The sequence below is a fragment of the Ursus arctos genome, unplaced genomic scaffold (assembly GCF_023065955.2).
Source record: "Ursus arctos isolate Adak ecotype North America unplaced genomic scaffold, UrsArc2.0 scaffold_29, whole genome shotgun sequence".
In the NCBI taxonomy this organism is placed as follows: domain Eukaryota; kingdom Metazoa; phylum Chordata; class Mammalia; order Carnivora; family Ursidae; genus Ursus; species Ursus arctos.
The window spans coordinates 29,161,374-29,183,955 of record NW_026622974.1 but is presented as its reverse complement, the minus strand read 5'-3'; the positions used below and the strand labels follow the sequence as shown (position 1 = coordinate 29,183,955).

General features: G+C 38.5%; 2 protein-coding genes across 16 annotated transcripts in view; one reads left to right on the top strand and one right to left on the bottom strand.

The window, feature by feature from the left end:
• Positions 1 to 21,719, bottom strand: part of SENP6 (SUMO specific peptidase 6) — a 116,939-nt gene extending 95,220 nt beyond the window's left edge. For all 15 annotated transcript variants that reach the window (XM_026507055.4, XM_026507059.4, XM_026507063.4 and 12 more), the window contains exon 1: positions 21,300 to 21,719. In XM_026507055.4, coding sequence (XP_026362840.2) covers positions 21,300 to 21,351 — 52 coding nt within the window. In that variant the 5' untranslated portion in view covers positions 21,352 to 21,719. The remainder of the gene's footprint in view (positions 1 to 21,299) is intronic.
• Positions 21,385 to 22,582, top strand: part of LOC130541994 (histone-lysine N-methyltransferase 2B-like) — a 57,961-nt gene continuing 56,763 nt past the window's right edge. Inside the window, exons 1-2 of the mRNA XM_057303890.1 lie at positions 21,385 to 21,437; positions 21,707 to 22,251. Of these exons, the coding sequence (XP_057159873.1) occupies positions 21,385 to 21,437; positions 21,707 to 22,251 (598 nt within the window). The remainder of the gene's footprint in view (positions 21,438 to 21,706; positions 22,252 to 22,582) is intronic.

Below are 22,582 nucleotides of genomic sequence, written 5' to 3'. Positions count from 1 at the left end.
CACTGCTTTTTTAAGATGGGGTCATGTCAAAAGGTTTCAGAAGCCAAACTAAACCTCCCAATAGTTAGTTGAACAAAGGTGAATCAATTTTAGAAAAAACAAACAACAACAGTATTGGATTATAACCCCCAAAATAGAACAAATATTCACGAATCCATACTGACATAAATGACTGAATAAAAATAAATGGGGAGAAAAGACCTATCTTCCTTTTTTTTTTTTTTTTAAGATTTTATTTATTTATTGGAGGGAGAGAGGGAAAGAGAGAGGGAGAGAGAGAGAGAGATTGAGAATGAGTAGGAGGGAGTAGCAGGGCGAGAGGGAGAAGCAGACTCCCCTCCAAGCAGGGAGCCAATGCAGGGCTCAACCCAGGACCCCAAGATCAAAACCTGAGCCGCAGGCAGACACTTAACCAACTAAGCCAACCACGTGCCCCAAGACCTATCTTCCTTAAAAAAGAATTCCAAACAATATGTGCACAAACTCTTTCCTATAACATACGAAACTTAATTTCCCTTCCCTTCAGTATACACCGGACTTAGTAACTCACTTCCAAGAACTGACTACAGAAGGGAAAAAAGTAAATTGACAGTGAAAAATCTGACAATCATTACCTCGGCCTTGATTAAGGTTAACATCAAAAGTGAGGTCTTATTCACAGAATATACTGTTTAACATGATGTGATGAAAATGCCACTTCAGCTCTGTGGTCTTCTTCCCAAAAACTTGTAATGCCAGTTTAATCATAAGAAAACATCAGGTAAACTCAAACTGAAAAACAGTTTATGAAATACCTGACTAGTATGCTTTTAAAACCATCAAGGTTATGAAAAACAAGGAAAGATTAAGAAACTATACACATCAGAGGAGACTAAGGAGATGTAACAACCAAATGCAGTATGGTATGCTGGATTGGACCCTGGATTTAAAAAAGGAGATCAGTGAAACAATAACGGAAATCCAAATAAAGTCTGTAGTTTAGGTAATAGTCTTATACTTATGTTAATTTCCAAGTTTTTGACAAACATACTATGATCATATAAGGTGCCAACACTATGGAAAGATGCATAAATGGTAAACATCTTTGAAACTTCTCTACAAATTTAAAATTACTCCCCAAAAAGAACCTTAAAAAATCAAATGCAAAATGAGCCCGTTTTAAAAAAAGATGGTTAGGGGGTACCTGGGTGACTCAATTAAGTGTCTGCCTTTGGCTCATGTCATGATATTGGGGGCCCAGGATGGAGCCCCAGGTTAGGCTCCCTGCTTAGTGGGGAGTCTGCTTCTCCCTCTCCCTCTGCCCCAACCCCTCGCTCATGTACGTGCACACACACTCTCTCTCTCAAATAAATAATATCTTTTTAAAAAATAAAAAAGGATGGCTAGGTGAAAGCTACGCTACCAAGACAGAAAAGGTAATAAACTACAATAATTACTGGCCTAATAAAGACTCATAATCCAGCAACTAGTATCCATCAAATGAGTCAGGCAAGTTAATCAAAAAAGCCACCAGGCAGCAAAATGTCAAAAATGTTTGTTATTTACACACTGAAGGAACTAGGGTTCTATACACACAATTCTAACAAATTGTCATATGATTTCCTAATTGACAGATTCGAACCTGTAAATGAATAAATGAAAGAATAACCTCATGAAAGTGATTACTGTCAATAAAAAAATAAATTATAAAATGCAAACATATTTTTAAAATATGAGTTTAGGGCAACTTGGAGTAGGAACAAAAACTTAAATCCTAAAAGTCTTTGAGAGTATTACCACATTTCAATATCCTGCTATGGTTGACATTAGTAATAACGAGAGTGGAAAATTAGGTCCACTATACTCCACTTATGAAATTGAGTGGAAGGAGAGGTAAAGGATGAAGACAGATCCCACTTTAAGTATCACAAATTAAATACATTCATTTTACTCCATATCCTTCACTAAAATGACAGTAATGGAAGGAGGGGAGAGAAAGTAGAAACGCTTAAGAACAAAAAGAAAACCAGAAAGGAGATGATGATAAATGAGAGATATAACTAAATTGATGAAAGATTAAAATCTGATGGACGGGGAGGAACTGACTTAGTTAACTAGATAAAGCAAACCTAAATATCTACAAGGCACAAATATTAGCAAACTGACAGAACGAGATTTGAACATTGCTGCATCAATAAAAGAAACTGATTCCATAACGAAATATTCAGACCCAAAAGGCCTCTCAAGCTATTAACTTAAAAAAAAAAAAAAGGTTATTCTGATTTCATGGGAAGTTAATTCAGTTCTCTGTTGTTGTTGTTGTTGTTGCTGTTGTTTTTAAGTAAACTCTACCCCCCAACATGGGACTCAAACTCATGACCCCAAGATCAAGAATCACATGCTCTAACAACTGAGCCAGCCAGGCACCCCTCTAGTAATTTCTTTCAATCTCCTAAGAAATAGTAACAAAATTTATTTTCCCAGAATATAAAACAAAGAGCAGCATTCTACAGTTCATTTTGCAAAGTGAGAATACCTAATTCCATACCTGACTATAACATTCAAGGAAGGAAAATTACCACTTTCTCATGGAGACAGATACAAAACCCTAAATAAAATACTAGCAAATCAAATCCAGTAATATGTAAAGAGCAATATATTGTAATTAAGTAGAGTTTAAATCCCAAATCAAGAGTTAACATTTGAAAATTATAAATATAATTCACAAAACACTTCGCAACAAATAGAAAACACTAACAGATACTGTAGATATTAATCCAACTATATCGATAATCATTCTGAACATTAATGGTTTAGATGCACCAATCAAAAGACAGAGGTTCCCAAAGTGGATCAAACAAGACCCAACCATATGCCACCATATGCATCCTACAAGAAACGTACTTTAAATAGATACTAAGTAGACACATATAGATTAAAGGTAAAGAGAGGGAGAAAATATACCATGCTAACAATAATCAAAAGAAAGCAGGAGTAGCCGTATTTTCAGACGAAGCAGATGTCAAAGCAAGGAAAGTTCTAATTAGAGATGAAGAAGGGCATTAGTTACTTTAACAGTCAATTCTCAAAGACGACATAACAATCCCTAACAGGTACACACTTAGCAACAGTGTTAAACTACGTGAGGCAGAAACTAATAGAACTGCAAGAAGAAACAGATGAATCCATTATCATAGTTGGAGACTATAACATTCCTGTATTAGAAATGGACTGTTCCATTTCTAACGGGGGCAGAAAATCAGCTGAGAACACAGCTGACCTCAATAATACCAATCAACTGGAGATTACTGACATCTACAGACCACTTCATCCAACAACAGAGAAACCACATTTTTTCTCAACTTCACATGGGACAATCACAAAGACGACACTCTGGGCCATAAAGCACTTCAACAAATTTATAGAAACAGAAATCACACATCTGCTCTCAGACAACAACAGGATTAAACTAGAAATCTATTTAACAGAAAGATAAACTAGAAATCAATAACTGGAAAATTCCAAAATACATGGAAGACTAAATAACACACCTCTGAACAAAAAATGGGTCAAAGAAGAAATCTCAAAATAAATTTAAATATTTTGAACTAAATGAAAATGAAAGTACAACTTACCAAATTCTTGAGATACAGTGAAAACAGTGCATACAGGTAAATTTATAGCATAAAATGCATGTGTAAAAGATCTATGGGCATCTGGGTGGCTCAGTCAGTTAGGCATCTGAATCTTGATCTCAGCTTGGGTCTTGATCTCAGGGCTGAGATCTAAAATAATCATCTAAGCTTCTATCTTAGGAACCAGAAAAAGCAATTCAAATCCAAAATAAGCAGAAGAAAAGAGATAATACAAATTGGAACAGAAATAGTGAAATTGAATAGGGAATCAACAGAGAAAAACCACAAAACTAAAGACTAGTTCTTTGAAGACTGATAACAATCAACAGGCTTCAAGCCAGGCTACCTAAAAAGAGGAGGACACAAATTACTAATATCACAAATGAAAAAAGGAACATCACTACAGATCCCATGGATGTTAAAAGAATAAAGGAATACAATTAACAACTCCACATCCAAATTTGGAAATGGACCACTTCCTTGAAAGATACAAGCTACCAAAACTCACACACAAAAAACAGACAATCTAAATAGTCCTCTATCTATTAAAGAAATTTTATCAGTAATTACTTTCCAAAACAGAAAGCACCAAGCCCAGGTGGATTCACTGGTGAATTCTACCAAACGTTTACAGAAGAAATTGTATCAAATCTCTATAATCTCTTTCAAAAGATAGAAGCATTCTATGAGACCAACATTACCCTAATTATCAAACCAGAGAAAGACATTATAAGAAAACTACAAACAATATCCCTCATGAACACAGATGCAAAATATTAACAAACTGAATCCAACAATGTTTAAGAAGAATTATACACCATAACCAAATGGAATTTGTCCCAGCCTTGCAGACTCAACATTCAAAAATCAATTAATGGAATCCATTAAGTCACTGAATACTCTAAAATTAAAGAAAAGTCACACGATCATCTCAATAAAGGCAGAAAAAGCACTTGATAAAATTCAACTCCTATTCATGATTAAGAAAAAAAAAAACTTCCTAAACTTAGTAAAGAGTATCTATAAAAATCTACAGCTAACATCATACACAATAGTGAAAAATCAAAGCTCTTCCGCTAAGATCAGGTACAAGGGGAAAATGACCCTCTCATTCCTTTTCAACACTACACTGGGAGTTCTAGCTAATTCAGTAAAATAAGAGAAGGAAATAAGAGGGATATAGATTGGGAAGGAAGAAATAAAACTGTCTTTGCTCACAGATGATATCATCACTTACAGAGAAAACCCAAAAACAGTCAATAAAAAAAACCTTCTGCAACTAATAAGCAATTATAGTTAAGTCCGCAGGATACAAGGTTGATAGAAAAGTTCAACTGCTTTCCAATAAACCAATATTGAAAAAGTGGGATTTGAAATTAAAAACACAATACCACTTACATTAGCATATCCCAACACATAATACTTAGCTATAAAGCTAACAAAACATGTACAAGATCTGTATGAGGGAAACTACAAAACCATGATAAATGAAATCAAAGCAGAACTAAATAAAATCACGGAAAGCACAACTCAATATTATCAAGTTACCAATTCTTCCCCACTTCATAGAGTCAATGCAATCGCAATCAAGATCTCAGCAAGTTATTTTGTAGATGGTAAGAAACAGAGTCTATTATAGAGGCCAAAAACCCAGAATAGCCAACACAGTATTTATGAAGAACAAATCTGGAGGACACTACCCAACTTTTTTTTTTTTTAAGATTTTATTTATTTATTTGACAGAGAGAGAGACAGGCAGTGAGAGAGGGAACACAAGCAGGGGGAGTGGGAGAAGAAGAAGCACGCTCCCAGTGGAGGAGCCTGATGCGGAGCTCGATCCCAGAACGCCAGGATCACACCCTGAGGCGAAGGCAGATCGCTTTAACGGCTGAGCCACCCAGGCACCCCAACACTACTCAACTCTGAGTCTTACTATAAACCTACAATAATCAAATCAGTACGGTGTTGGCAAAAGAAAAGACAAATCAGTGGAAAAAAAAACAGAGAGCCCAGAATAGAGCCACATGAACATAATATAATTGATCTCTGACAAAGGAGCAAAGGCAATAATGGAACAAAAATTAGTCTTTTCAAAAAATGGTGCTGGAACTGGACATCCACATGGAAAAAAAATGACTCTAGATACAAACCTTAGATCTTTCAAAAGAAATTTATTCAAAATTGACTATACACCAAAATGTAAAATGCAAAACTATAAAATTCCTACAAGATAACACAGGAGAAAACCTAGATAACCTTGGGTATGCCAATGACGTTTTAGATACAGCACCCAAGGCACAATCCATGAAAGAACTGATAAACTAGACTTCAATAAATTAAGAACTTCTGGGGGAACCCTCTTACACTGTTAGTGGGAATGCAAACTGGTGCAGCCACTCAAGAACAGTATGGAGATTTCTCAAGAAGTTAAAAATAGAACCACCCTATGACCCAGCAATTGCACTACTAGGTGTTTACCCAAAATATAGAAAAATACAAATTCAAAGGGGTACATACATCCCAATGTTTATAGCAGAATTACCAACAATAGCCAAACAATGAAGAGAGCCCAAATGTCCATCGACTGATGAACGGATAAAAAGGATGTAGTGTATGGGCGCCTGGGTGGCACAGTGGTTAAGCGTCTGCCTTCGGCTCAGGGCGTGATCCCGGCGTTGTGGGATTGAGCCCCACATCAGGCTCCTCTGCTATGAGCCTGCTTCTTCCTCTCCCGTGAGCCTGCTTCTTCCTCTCCCACTCCCCCTGCTTGTGTTCCCTCCCTCTTTATTTTAAATAAATAAAATCTTTAAAAAAAAAAAACAAAACTGTAGTGTATATCTACAGTAGAATATTACTCAGCCATCAAAAAGAATGCAATCTTGTCATTTGCAATGACGTGGATGGCGCTAGACTGTATTATGCTAAGTGAAATAAGTCAAAAAACAAATACCATATGATCTCATCTGTGGAATTTAAGAAAAAAATCAAATGAACACATGGGAAGGAAGGGAAGGGAGAAAGGGAAATAAACCATAAGACTCTTAAAGAACAAACTGAGGGCTAGGGAGGTGGGTGAAGGGTATTAGGGAGGACACTTGTGATCAGCACTGGGTGTGGTATGTAAGTGATGAATCACTGGATTCTTTTTCAGAAACCAATATTGCACTGTGTGTTAACTAAGTAAAATTTAAATAAATTTTAAAAAAGTAGAATCAGACTATCAGTTAAATTTAGGGGGAAAAGAACTTCTTCTCTGAAAAAGATAATGTCAAGAAAATTAAAAGACAATCCACAAACTGGGAGAAAATATTTGCAGAAGACAAATCTGATAAAGGACTATATCCAAAATATATAAAGAACTCTTAAAAGTCAATAATAAGGGGGCACCTAGGTGGCTCAGTCCATTAAGCGTCTGCCTTCAGCTCAGGTCGTGATCCTGGAGGCCCCAGGATCAAGCCCTGTGTCGGGCTCCCTGCTTAGCGGGGAGTCCGCTTCTCCCTCTGCCTCTCACCCACTTATGCTTGCACGTGCTCTTTCTCTTACTTTCTCTCAAATAAATACATAAAATCTTTTAAAAAGTCAACAATAAGAAAACAAACTCAATTAAAAAATGGGCAAAAAGAGAAAGGAGGGTCCTAGGATAGGCAAAATGGGTGAAGGGGAGTAGGAGATACAGGCTTCCTATTATGGAATGAATAAATCACAGGGATAAAAGGCACCATACAGGGGTGCCTGGGTCAAGCAGTTGGTTAAGCATCTAACCTTCGGCTCAGGTCCTGATCTCAAGAGTCTTCAGATCCAGTGGAGTATGCTAAAGACTCTCTCCCTCTGCCCCTTCCCCTGCTCACGTGCTCACATCCTCTCTCTCTCTCTCTCAAATAAATAAATAAATCTATTAAAATAAAAGGCACAGCATAGGGAATATAGTCAACAGTATCATAATAGCATCAGATGGTGACTGATGGTAGCTAAACTTGTGGTAAGCATAATGTATAGACTTGTGGAATCACTACGTTGCACAGCTGAAACTAATTTACTACTGTGTCAACTATTCTTCAATTTTTTAAAAAAGGAAAGGGCCAAACACCTTAACAGACACCTCACCAAGGTATAAAGATGGCAAATAAGAGATGGCAAATAAGCCTATTAAAAGATGCTCCACATCATAGGTCATCAGAGATATGCAAATTAAAACGAGATACTATTACACACCTAGCTAAACTCTGGAACACCGACAACACCAACTGCTGTTGAGGATGTGGAACAGTAAGAATTCTCACTCACTGCTGGTGAGAATACAAAATGGTACAGTTTTGTGGTTTCCTGCAAAACTTACACATACTGTTACCATACAGAAACTGCACTCCTTGGTATTTAAGGAGTTAAAAACTTACATCTGCACTGAAATCTGCACACAAATGTTTACAGCAACTTTATCATAACTGCCAAAACTTGGAAGCAACCGAGATGTCCTTAACCGAATGGATAATTATGAAATATTATTTCCCTAAGAAGGAATTAGCTATCAATCAATGATAAGACATGGAGGAAACTTGTATGCATAATACTAACTGAAAGAAACAAATATGAAAAAAATACATACTATATGATTTCAACTATATGACGTTCTGGAAAAGGCAAAACTATGGGGACAGTAGGAAGATCAGTAGTTGCCAGGAGTGTGCTGGGGAGGCAGGTCTGAAGGATGAATAGGTGGAGCACAGAATTTTATGGCACTGAAAATACTCCGTATGGTATTATGATGATGGATACAAGTCATTATACATTTGTCCAAACCCATAGACTCTATAACAGCAAGAGTGAATCATATTGTAAATATGGACTTTGATTATGATATGTCAATGTAGGTTTATTTAAGTGATCTCTACACTGAACATGGGGCTCAAACTCACAACCCCAATCAAGAGTCCCATACTCTTCCACCAGAGCCAGCTAGGTGCCCCTATGTTAATATATGCTTACCAACTGTAATAAATATACCACTCTGTCAGGAGATGTTGATACAGGTGGAGGCTATACATGTGTGGAAGTAGAAGGTACATGGAAAATCTTTGTATCTTCCTCTCAACTTTGCTGTGAACCTAAAACTGCCCTTAAAAAAATTAAAAAAAAATGTTTTGCATGGTTAGGGAAAAAAGTCTGTTTTTTCCAGTTTCGTTGAGATATAATTAGCATCTACCGCTGTATAAATTCAAGGTGTGCAGAATAGTGACTTGACTTACATGTATTGTGAAATGACTACCACTGTAAGTTCAGTTAACATCCATCACCTCACACAGATACAAAACCAAAAGTTTTTTTCCTTGTGATGACAACTCGTCACATGAAAACTCATAAGAACTTTTCCCTGTGATGATTTACTGTCAACAACTTTTAAAAATACCACACAGGAATGTTAACTATAGACATCATTTTGTACATTAAATCCCCAGTACAGGAAGTTTGTACCTTCTGACAACCTTCTCCAAGTTCCCTACCCCTCACCTCATTCCTTGCCTCAGATAATCACAAATCTGATCTCTTTTTTCTAGACTCCATATATGAGATCATACAGTATTTGTCTTTCTGTCTGACTTATCTCACTTAGCATAATGCCCTCAAGGTCCACATATGTTGTCACAAATTACATATTTCCTCATTTTTTATGGTTGAATAATATTCCATTGTATATATGTATACTACAACTTCTTTATCCATTCATCTGTCAGTGGACACTTAGGCTTTTTCCATGTCTTGGCTATTATAAATAATGCTACTATGAACATGTGGGTGCAGCTCTTTGACATAGCGTCTTTCTTTTTTAAGTTTTTACATACAGTGTAATATTAGTTTCATGTGTATAATATAGTGATTCCACACTTCCATACAACACCCAGTGCTCATCACAAGTACATTCCTTAATCCCCATTACCTATTTAAACTTTACCCACCTCCCCCTTGACATTGTTTACTTCAGATATATTCCCAGAAGGAATGATGAGTGATAGTTGAGCACCTTTTCATGTACCTGTTGGCCATCTGTATGTCTTCTTTGGAAAAATGTCTATTCAAGAACTTTGTCCATTTTTTTTTAATGGTGCCTGAACTCACAACCCTAAGATCAAGACCTGAGCTTAGATCAAGAGTTGGATGATTAACCAACCAAGCTATCCAGATGCCCCTCCTTTGTCCATTTTTAATTATTTGGAGGGTTTTTGCTAATGAGTTATAGGAGTTCTTTGTATATTCTGGATATATGATTTGCAAATATTTAATAAAGTCTTTAAAATATTTTTTAATATAAAGGAAACATAATATATATACTACAAATAGATTTCCAAAATCTGTTAACCCAGCCTATATACCTGACTGGCACTACTGCTGTCATAAAAACTAAAGAACAGTAATTAATAAAACAAAAAAGTTGTAATACAAAGGACCAAAAAGACCAAAGATTTCTTACATCACAAAAAGCACAAGCCATCGGGGAAAAACAACAACAAATGACTACGGTACAGTAAAAAATTCTGTTCATAAAGTAATTCCATTCATTAAAAACTAACAATTTCATAAGATATATGTTCAATTCATATAATTTAACAAATCCAATTTACTATGCAGAGTATATAATGAACCCCAACATTCCAAAAGAAAAACAAAATAGGCAGAATAATGAGCAATTAAGAACAGAAATATACACACACAAAAAACAAAAGCACAAAAACAATACTTATAGGGTATTTTATTTACTCATGTGTGCCCAGCTCACAGAATAGGGATTAACTCTAGGTTAGCACTCAATATTTTTTGAATGTTGAATGAACAATGAATAATTTTTTAATGGAGCAATAAAGATATTTAATCTCACTATAATCTCACTATAAACTATATAATCTTACTATTATAAATTAAAACCACCATCTGATAATCCCATTGGACTAGCAAAAGGTAAGACATCAAACATGAAGTGGGTGATGATGTGTATAAACTGGAAAACTTATTTTTTAATAATATTCTTTTTTTTTAAGATTTTATTTATTTATTAGAGAGAGAGAGAGTGCACATGAGCAGGAGCAGAGAGGGAGAAGCAGGCTCCCTGCTGAGCAGGGAACCTGACAGGGAGCTTGATCCCAGAACCCTGGGATCATGACCTGAGCTAAGGCAGATGCTTAACCAACTGAGCCACCCAGGCACCCATTAACTGGAAAACTTAAAAAGTGTTAGTCAAACCACTTTGGAGATCAATTTGACAATATCCACATGAAGCTGAAATTGCACATGACCTAATAATTCCATTGCTAAGGGATACGCTAGCTCAGGTGTCAGCAAAGTATGCCCTGCCAAATCTGGCCTCTTGCCTCTTTCTATGAGGCCCATGAGCTAATGGCTTTAACATTTTTAAATGGTTGGGAAAAATCATGTTTCAAAACACGTGAAAATTATATGAAATTCAGATTTCACTGTCCGTCAAGTTTTACTGGCACAGAGCCATACTCATTTGCTTAGGTCTCATCTATGACTGCCGCCTTGCTAAAATAACAGCACTGAGTAATTGCAACAGGGAGTGTTCAGACTAAGAAGTGTAAAATATTTACTATCTGGCCTTTTACAGAAAAAGTTTGCTGACTTATGCCCCAGAGAAACACACACATATGCACAAGGAGAAGTACTTTTAAAAAATTTCATAGTAGCAATATGAAACACAGGAAGGTATTCAGAGTAGCAATGTAATAGCAGAAAAGTAGATAAAACCTAACTTTCCACAGAGGAACGTATGAACTGTAGCATATTCACACTACGAAATCATAAATAGCAATGAAAATGGAAGTATTAGAACTACTGTCATCAACATTAATCTCTCAAGCAATGCTATAAGAATGAAAAATGTCTGCAAGTTGCAGAAAAATACAGAACGTGATTCACAAAATGTTCTAAGACATGCAAAATAATTTACACACACACAGTTTAGAGATACATACAGAAAGAGTAAAGTACATGGGGTGCCTGGGTGGCTCAGTCCATTAAGTATCTGACTCCTGATTTTGGTTCAGGTCATAATCTCTAGATCATGAGATCGAGTCCCACATCAGGCTCCACACCCAGCCTGGAGTCTGCTTGAGATTCTCTCTCCCTCTCCCTCAGACTCTCCCCCCACTCACGCATGTACTCTCTCTATAATAAATAAATAAATCTTTTTTTAAATAAAAAAGATTAAAGTACAAAGAATTGCATGAGAAAGATAACTACCAAATCAAGGATGGTAGTTACCCCTGGAGGTAGAGGATGGAAAAAGGACAGGGTTCACCTCACCTTCAACTGTATTAGTAATGTTTTCTTTAGGCTAGCAAGTAGGAAATATTTCTTAATAATTTTTAAACTATCACTATAAGGTTTTACAATAATGAAAAACAGGAGGGGTGCCTGGGTGGCTTAGTCAGTTAAGTGTCTGCCTTCAGCTTAGGTCATGACTCCAGAGTTCTGGGATTGAGTCCCGCATCCGGCTCCCTGCTCAACAGGGTTCTGCTTCTCCCTCTGCCCCTTCCCGACACCGCGCATGAACTCATTATGAGCATGCTCTAAGAAAAATAACGAAAAACAGGGTAAATTAAAAAGGATCACTGTGACAGAAGTTAACTTCTGCAACTTAGAAATATAAAAGCAGTAAAAATAAATAAATAAAGAGGAATTAAATGCAAATGTCAGAAAATCTCAATTAAAGCAATTTCAGGTGGCTCTATAGCAGTATAGCCCCAGTCTTTCTCAAGAACCTATCAGAATTTTCCAAGGCAGTCTCTTGGAGCTCTGACCCACCATGTTACAAGTCTGAGTACCCTGCTGAAGAGACCATGTGAAGAGGCCTTTACACTACATGGAGAGACAAGGGGCTACCTTTCCATTCCTGCCAGAGTCAGACATTTGAATGAAGCCATCTTGGAACCTCCAGACTAGCCAAAGTACCACTGAATAACTCCCACAGATGCTACATGAAGCAGAAAAATCACCCAGCTGAGGTGATTTTCTCTATAAAGCCTTTGTACTTAGGCACAGAAGACAAGACCAACAGATTATCCAATACGATCTCAAGATAAAGTCTGAATATATTATATTCTTGGGAGTGATACGAAATTAGACTTCTCTGGGAGCCACCAAAACCACGTATTCTTTGCCTTAGGATCCAGCTACTGTTCTATGTTCTCTTGGTTCAGTGAGTTTCTATGGATCTTTTGGCAGGATGCCAGCACACATTTAGTTTTGTCCAAGGTCATTATCAGGCAGCTATTTGGTGCTGTTCGTTTTGGTGTTTCTGGAAGCTCCTTGATCTTCTATAAAACAGAAATATCAAGCGGTGGTATCTTATCCCAAAGTACTGCAGTTGGTTCTACCTTTACAAAGAATACACAATTCTAAAAATTCAGTTATCTCAAGCCTGATGTACACAAATTCCAAGGCCAAGAAATGAACAACTCAGAAATGACTGTCAGATTGTTCCTTCTGCTCCAAAGAAAGGTGAGAAGATTATCAGAGTAAGAGATGGCTGCAGTGTCCAGGGAGGTGGGCCAATGACACTTTAATTCTGAACACGAAATGTAGAATTCAATACGGAAAAAATTGACAGAGTTTCACAGTAAGCTTAAATTAGAAGGTAAATTTGAGAAACAGATAAAGCTTGTAAACAGTGAAGACAAAGGAGACTCAGGAGTTGGTACTCAAACTGTGAAGGAAATCCTAAAATTCTCAGACTTAATTGCTATTATGACAAAACTAAATCATTCTTTGATAAATGTCCTGTGATGATAATAGAGAATGGAGACTAACCTAGGGTGAAGAAGGATTAAATGCCAAAACATCTGGAATCCCACTTCATCCAAACAGTGGTCATAGCAGTTATGGAGGCAGAGAAGATACTGTTTTCATGGAGGCAGAGTCAAGGTAGTATCTTCACTATGTTTTCAAGATTTAGTGGCAGATTCATACATAGGAGGGTGTGGGATAGAAAGTTCACAAATTTTTGAATAAGGAAAGACAACAAGGTTACTACACAGTCTACAAAAAGTCAAGAAATTTCTAGCTCTTTATGTTCTGAAAAACGGCTTTAATCTTTGCAAAAAATGAAAAAGTGAATTTACTGTTTACTGGACACAAGTACTGCTTTTTTTCCTCCCTGCTCTATTTCAAAGATTGTAACTCAGTTAATGTGAGAGGGGGGAAAAAAACCCAAGCATGAAATGTATCTGAAATAGCAAAAAAAAAAAAAAAAAAAAAAATCCAAAAAACAAAAACAAAACAAAACCAAAACCAAAAACACCTCCAAAGGCAAGATTAGAATATGGGTTTATTGTATTATTAATCAAGCCTGTAACTTCAGATGGCCTCAAGGCAATTGCTATTAACTTGGAATAAGGCAAAGTGTCTAAATGTCCCCATTTCCCTAAGATTGTCCCAATTTTAGCACTGGAAGTCTGTATCCTCAGGAGACAAGAGGTCCTAATTTTTGGCGATGGATGCAGAAAATTCTGTAAAGTACAAAACGTAAGATAACCCAAAAAGTAGGGGCTGAAGCAACACCATTTTTAGTGTCAAATGGATATTGCATAGTTGGTCTACCTTCTGTACTTGCTACCTTTGTTCTTTTAGCTGATGTTGGCCACCGTAATTTGCAGTTCACAATAACAGATCACCATCCATGCTGCATCATTCTAAGCAATATATACAACTTAGGTGGGTTGTAATTGTGATCATTAATAGGTGTCTTTGACCTTGTATATTAACTGTTGTGTTTTGTACTGAGATAGTGTTAGCTTAATTTTTGATATTATAAATAGTATGACCATGTTTTCTAAGAGTTTAGGTAATGAAAAAAGAGAAAGATTATAGTAACAACTCCCATGACCCAGAGATCATTGAATGAAAGAAAAAAGGAAAGTTTCTAATATTCTTCCTCTTTTCTTCTTACTTATGCTTACCTGGACTCAAATTCTTCAATCAGTCCCTTACCAAAGAAAAGTCAAACCAATGATTGTTTATGTTGCTATTTATATCTGTGAAACAAATTACAAATTGTGTGGCCTACTTTGTTCTGCCTTTCTATTGCTTCCCAAACTGCCCAGCTATCAGAAACTTTTGGATCGTATAAGAACTGTCATTTTCAAGTTTAAGAAATACTATGACTTTGTTGAAAGAATTAAAAACAACAACAACAGGTAAATGGGAGAGGAAAGGAGGCTGTATAGATTAAAGAGAACTACAAATTCTTTGCCGCTCTTCCCACTGAATGGTGGTCCACTTCCCCTCCCCTTGAAGCTGGGTTGATTTTGTGACCTTTTTGCCAACAGATATGGCACAAGTGACTAGGTAATTTCTGAAGTTGGGCCTTAAGAGATCTGTGATTTCTGCTTTTGCCATCTTAGAGCACTGCTTCATCAGTTATTGGTAATTCCCCATAATTCCCTATTATTTTTCCTTCTCTTGTCCAGCCCGTCTGTCAAAGGGAAAGTAAGCAAAAGGAAGAATGGGTGAAGCAAAGGGATAAAGAAGGAAGCGAAAGAGGAAAGAAGGAAGGAAATGAAGGAAGTTAAGGCTATTTGTCAGATCCCAAGCTCCAGTTTCTATTTTCCCATCGACTTCTTCTAGGTCACATAACCCTTCTACAACTTTTGATTTCCTCAAATACTCAACATAGTTTAGTAATGGCAACAGAAACAATCAACTTATGGAAGTGTAGACATGTGGACTATATAATTTCATTCCCTCTTGCCTCTCTGACTACACCAATCAACCTATAATATCAATTGACAATCAACTGGCTTGGCTTAGTCAGTAGAGCACATAACTCATGATCTCCAGGTTGTGAGTTCAAGCCCCAGGTTCACTGGGTGTAGAGATTATTTAAAAGATAAAAAAATGTAAAAAAAAAAAAAAAAAAAACCCTAAAAAAAACCCCACAATAATCAGCTAACACCTAGAAAAAGAAGGTTGTAAGTGAAAGAAAAAATAAAACAAATTCAAATAAAAGCAAAGGCAATATGAAAGAGAAGGAAAGCAAGAAAAAGACATTTTTTCTCTTCTCTGCCTACTAAGAAAATCAATAATACCAACTAACACACAGTGCTTGGGATTATATGCCTGGAATTGTTCTAAGAATTAAAAAGGTATTAATACATTTAATGTTCATGGCAATTTTATGAGGTAATTACAATTACTCTCCTTGGTTCACAGATATGAAAACACAAAGAGGTTAAGAAATCTATCCAAGATCACACAACTAGTAAGTGGTAGAGCTAAATGTTGAATCCTGGCATTCTGGCTTCTGAGTTCATGCTTTCATTGCACTTTTTTTTTTTTTTTTTTTTTTGAGAGAGAGAGAGAAAAAGTGGGGAGAAGGGTCAGAGAGAGAGAAAGAGAGAGAAACAGATTCTCTGCTGAGCAGGGAACCCGATGTGGGGCTGGATCCCAGGACCCTGAGATCATGACCTGAGCCAAAGGCAGGTGCTTAACCCACTGAGCCACCCAGGCGCCTCTCTCATTGCATTTCTAATGAAAATGCCATTCTAAGTGATGTTCTACTCTACTGTTCCACGTGAGTACATGAAATCAATTCAACGGGGACAAAACCAGGAAATAAACATACTTAAGTAAGGAGTAATTAAGGAATGATAGTGTGATGTAGTTTCTAAAAGTAGTGCTGTCAAAAGAAGAAGCAGGGATAAATGGAGAACTTTGTGGTGTGTTCCACTTAGCAGGTGGAAACTAAAGACCTTGCTCATATTCATGGCATGCCAATCACTTAGAAGAAATTGTGCTTTAGTTCAAGAGATCCTATGAAGTATTTACAGTCCCCAGTAAAACTGACAAACCGATTGGGTTTTTACACTTTCATGTAAAATAAAAGTATGGTTAAGGGGAAATAGAAAACACTTTTCATTTGGAGACTTAATAGATTTTGCTGGTATAGAGGGCAACAGTGCAATAGTTCAGCATCTGGCTTTTCAAGCTAGTGGTCAAAGTCCAAAAGGGAGCTGGACCCAAAATGAAAAGGAAAACAAAGCAGTTACATATGTATACATACACACAAAAGGGAAGACAAAAAAAATGGGAGAAAATATTGGTGAGGCAATTAGTTGGTAGAAAAAAAAAGGGCATGGGGCGCCTGGGTGGCACAGCGGTTGGGCGTCTGCCTTCGGCTCAGGGCGTGATCCCGGCATTATGGGATCGAGCCCCACATCAGGCTCCTCCGCTGGGAGCCTGCTTCTTCCTCTCCCACTCCCCCTGCTTGTGTTCCCTCTCTCGCTGGCTGTCTCTATCTCTGTCGAATAAATAAATAAAATCTTTAAAAAGAAAAAAAAAGGGCAAAGGGAAAGAAAGTTAGATGTAAGTGCAGTATAAGAAAGAAGGAACAAATGAGAGAGGAAGTAAATTTTTTAAAAGTTCCACAGAGGAGAAAAAAGGGGGGAGATTTTTTTTTTAAGTTATAAGAACAAGCTAGTTACCATCTCCTTTGCCCTAACTGATCTTGTTGATAATCTTTGCTCTTCTCTAAAGCATCTTTTTCCATGTGGTAGTCAATGACTTTTGGGAAACAAATCTGATAATGCTACCTCCAGTTTCATCTCATACCATTCTCTTTGCCAGCATCACACTGTCCTCCTTTTAGTTCCTTAAGTAACATGCCATGCTCCCTCTATTTTATTCCCTCTGCCTGGAAAGCTCTGCCTTCCCACCCTTCCTTTTCCTACTCACCCTTCAAAATGCCTAGTTAGATCAAATTCTTGTTATTTTTTCTTTTTTTTAAGATTTTATTTATTTATTTGACAGAGAGAGACACAGCAAGAGAGGAAACACTAGCAGGGGGAGTGCGAGAGGGAGAAGCAGGCTTCCCGCTGAGCAGGGAGTCAATCCCAGGACCCTAAGATCATGACCTGAGCCTAACGACTGAGCCACCCAGGTGCCCCTAAAATTCTTATTATTATAAATAATTCCTTTTGTTGTGCCTGACAGTTGTAATTTTACATTTACAAGTGTGATTACTTGATCACTGACTCTCCTCACCCATGGAGAAACCATTTCTTTTTCTTCATCACTGTGCCTCTCATAGTACCTACAACACTGCAATTGCTCAATAAATACCTGTTGAATGAATGAAGGAAAAGAAAAACCAGGCAAACTATTATCGCATGGAGAAAAGGGGTACAAGACAACCATATGTGTACAGAAGAAAAAGAAACAAAGAGAAACAAAACAATTTTAGTGTGATACTATACTAAAAAAATTAAGTACAATAGTAGCCAGTAGGTCTCCTTTTCCCTAATGAAGTCAGAAAAGGAAATAGAATTAACATTTTACTTAGTTATAAGGAAATAAAACATAATTTAGAATATGGATGACAAATAGGCATCTCAAACTTAATTTGACCGAAGTAGAGCTATAAATTCCTCATTCCTCTCTGTCTACTCCATTTCAGTAAGTGGAATTACCCCCCAACACCTCCAACCAAAACTCTAGGAGCCATCTATGATTACTCCCATACTCTGATCCTCAAAATACAATCCACCAAGAAGTCCTGTAAGGTCTACATCCAAACATATCTTCAGTCTATCCACTCTTCCCCAATCCCCACTGCTACCATTCTAATTCAAGACCATCTGTTGGTTTTATTTAAGTATAGTTAACATACAACGTTATATTAGTTTCAGGTGTACAACATTTTGATTTAACAATTCTATATATCACTCAATGTTCACTACTGTTAAGTGTAGTCACCATCTGTTACCATATAACATTATTACAGTATTACTGACTATATTTCCTATGCTGTACTTTTCACCTCTGTGATTATTTTATGACTGGAAGTTTTTACCTCCTAGTACTTTTTATCTATTTATCTATTCTAACCCCTCTTTTTTAGAGTACTCCGATATTCTAACTCAAGCCCCTGATTTTACTATTCCTCTTCTCTAAATCATCGTACACAGAACAAAGTGATTTTTAAAAAGATAAATCATATCATGACACTCCTTGGCCCCAAACTCTTCAATGACTTCCCACTTCTTAGAATAAAATAAAAATTCAACATCTTGCATGATAGATCTACTGCCTCTCTTTTTATCACTCTCTCCTTTGCTTGCTACATTCAAGCCACAATGACCTCCTTTTTGTTTCACAAATGGAACCATGTATCGTCTCGAAACTTTACAGGCATCATCTCCTCTGCCATATTCTCAAGTATCTCATAGTTAAGGTGTTACCTTAAGTAAGGTGTCACTTTCTCAGGAGGGCCTTTCCTGATTTTAATACCATGTAAAATGGCTTTTCCATTCCTTTATTGCTCTGTGTTATTTCTTCCAGTCTTTATCATACTGCTATCATCTTGTTTATTCCATTAACAACAAATTGTTCTAAGTGCAAGAAATATGATGGTGAAAAGACAAAGTCACTGTTTTCAGGGAGTTTATATTTTAGTAGGACTGAAAAACATAAGCTTATCAAGTGGTAAGTGCTACTGTGAAAAAGAAAATAGTATAAGGGAATACCATGTGTTTGTACAGTGCCTAGCACAGAATAGGTGGCTATAAATACCTGATGAGTAAATGAAAACCTACTTCAGTTTTTCAATAAGTCTACCAGAGAGTAAGGAAAGTATACTCTGTTGATGTTTAATATTAAATCCTAAGGCCTATGGGGAAATATTTTGAAAACACATAAATATGGTAGTATAAAATGTATGGCAAGTTACAGTGGAGTATTAAAGTGGAAAGAAAAGAATTGAACACAAAAAATACTGGCATCATTCCATTTATTTAGAAAGATTCAGTACAATATATAAAAATCAGATATGAGAAACTGAAATCCTTGCTTTCCCTTATGGTCATATTCTAACAAGTTACCATTTGCTTTGTTTATGGGAATGCTGAATGAGACATGAAACTCAAATTTATTGTCACTGTAGATTCCTAGACCCTTAAGTCAGATTCAACTTAAAGCAATAGTTTGAAATTCACAATCAGCCCTGTATTTGTTGGCTTTATTTATGCTCTTTCCATCCTCCCTATGCTCATCTAGTCAGAATTTAAACTGAATCAGAAGCCCTATAGAAGTCCCAAACTTACTGCAGTACAAAAATACAATCAATCATCTGCATACTGAATGTACTAAGAAAGCATCACAAGCCATCTTTGGAGGTTCCAATATCAAAACAAAAAATATCAGCACAGCACCACCTGTAACACAAGCTGCACCACACTCAGTCTCTGATAGGTTATCTATTCTGGCCAAACAACAATGGAGGTAGAACAGAGCTAATACGAAATGAACCCAGAAAAACTTTAGAAGCTTTCCACATCTTCTTACTAGGAATCTCATATAAAGCTCTCATCACCTTTAAGATTTTTTTTTTTTTTTTGCTTTGGTATACTCAAGAAAAACTTAAGAAAATTAAGCTTTCTTTTCCTATTTGCCTCTGTTAGGCCCAATTCGTTCATTAGAGTAATACTGAGGATCTACTGTAGTCCAGGCACTGTTCCAGGTGCTGTTAATAAAACTGTAAGCAAGGAAATACCTATCTCTCTACACCCTCTTATAGAATACCTGTACCACAGTTAAGATACACTTTCTTAATCCAGAAATGTTTCTAATTAATTATTTTTAAAAAATACTGCTTATACTGTATATGAAAATCATCTTTGTGAAATTATCCAGAGTGGTTAATCCTTTTTAACAATCACTGCACAACAGACTCATTTTTCTAAACATATTTATAAACTCAATTTATATTTAATTCAGTGTAAACACTGAACCCACAGTCAAATTAAGCAATGTGAACAGTCAAGTTCCTGGTCCACAACCACAACGAATTTACCAGTACTGAGGGGGGGGGGGGGAGGTCCTTATTTATACGGGCAAAGAACCAATATTGTTACCCATTACCACCATTCCCAACAATAACATACAGCGTTTCTTAAGACTTACTTAATCCACTTAGAGCAAATGTTTAACTTTCCCTCACAAGTGAATAAAAATGGAACCACCCAAACTTTGTCTATTAGCTTTGGTGACCGTCCCCATATTGACATTGTGAATCTCCTTCTCTACTTTCAGATAAATTATTTTATAAAATATCTTTAGCAAAACACATTTCGTAAGAGTATCAGACATGGCCAGACTTCTTCGGAATACTGGCTGCATTAGGAAGCCTAAAGCTCTGCGAAACAGAAAGAGAAGAAGGCGTATATAAAACATATCCAAGTAAAACTACCTCTCCCCTCCCTACTTAGACTGTCCCCCAATTTCACCCGACTTTAGCAATCTGAAACTTTCCATGAACACCAAAAAAGATCTGAATGCAATCTGCTCTCATCCCTAGGCCACCACCAAAATATATTAAAATGTCAAAGACTTAACCCATGCACTCTCTAAAGATACCCACCAACTCCAGCTGGAATCTGGATCCACCGGAGCCCTCTTGGCTATGTCGGCCTAGGCCAAGTCCCCCCACCCCCGCACCGGCGGACTCGAACCCAGCGCGCTCGCAACACACTCCCTCCCCGCCATCGCCCCAGCAGCCCCCGCCCCCCAGTGCCTCTGCCGCCCCCCCCCCCACCCAATGCGAATAACTGAATATCCGGAGACCAGGGGGCCACACTTTCCTGTATTTCCCCACCCCACCCCCTGCAAGGGCAGAAACAGATGTACCTTCCAGAAAAGTAATCTCTCCAGCGCTGCCGCCGCTCTTGCCAGCCGCCATCTTCCTCCTCCCACGCCGCCTCCTTCTTAATCCATGGCCCACACCACCGCCGCGCTTGCCGGGATGAGGGGCCGCGCCGCAGGAAGGTAGCCGCCGCAGGGTTGCGGGCCTAGAACTCGGCCGTCAGGGGGGCGGCGCTCCCACGTCCAGATGGGCCTACACAAAGCAGGCCAGGCGCTCCCGGGCCTATCCGCGGGCTGGCGGGTGGCGAGGCCCGCGGCCTGGGCTTCTCCTCAGGCCCCTCCGGGGGAACGCGAGCGGCGACGACGGCGACGGCGCTTCCCGGGCCCGGTTCCTCTCGGCCCACGACTCCCCATCCACCGCCTACCCAGGCCGCCTGAGACGCTCTCCCCAGCCGCGGGCCCCAGGAAGAGAGGTTGAAGGCGAGCACACAAACACACCTCCCTTCGTCCCGGGCCGTAAAATGGCCGCAGCCGCCGCCGCGCCGGGGCGGCGAGGTCTTCGCGACCGTCAGGCGCCCCCAGGCCCTTCGCTCTCTCTGCAGCCGCCGCCGCCGCTACAGCCGTCCGCCCACCCCGCCCAGGCGTGAATGCATCAGCGGAGGCCTTTGCGACTGTCCATGTGGACAGGGGTGGGTCTCCTCTGCCACCGCCTCGCGTCCGTCGCCACAGCAGCTCCAGCCGCCGCCGCTCCTCCCCCACGGGCGCTGGAGCTGCCGCCCGGCTCCCGCCCCCACCCCGACGCCGCCGCCCCCAGCGCCGCTCCCCCTCAAGAGCCCGGGCTCCGCTCGCGGGCAGAGCGCTCTGCAGCGCCGCACCGAACGCCGGCTCGCGGCTCCCTCCGCCTTGGCTCTCGGTAGGGCCAGCCTGCGCGGCGCCGACTCGGCCTCGACACGTTTCGCCCAAAATCTCGACCGCCGAGGGCCCCATGGCAGACTTGGTGTGTGAGCGCTTCTAAGCCAGGCCGGTGATGAGTTTGGGTTCTGTGGCACCACAATTGCCTAAAAAATGTTAAAAGTTCCTTTCTTTGACCAGGCCTTAGAATTTAAACCATAGCTAACTGAAGAGGGAAGCTACAGTGAGGTAGTTACTGTAATCACATGTGTAGAAAATGATTTGTGGTCCTCATTCATTTTTTAAAAAGTTTTCAAAATAATTTATCAAGGAAGATTCTACAGTACATTGTGGATGACAATGTAAAAAAAAATGCTGTCATGTACCTAAGACTTCTAAAACCATTCCCTACCTTACAAGTCAGGCCTTATAATTAA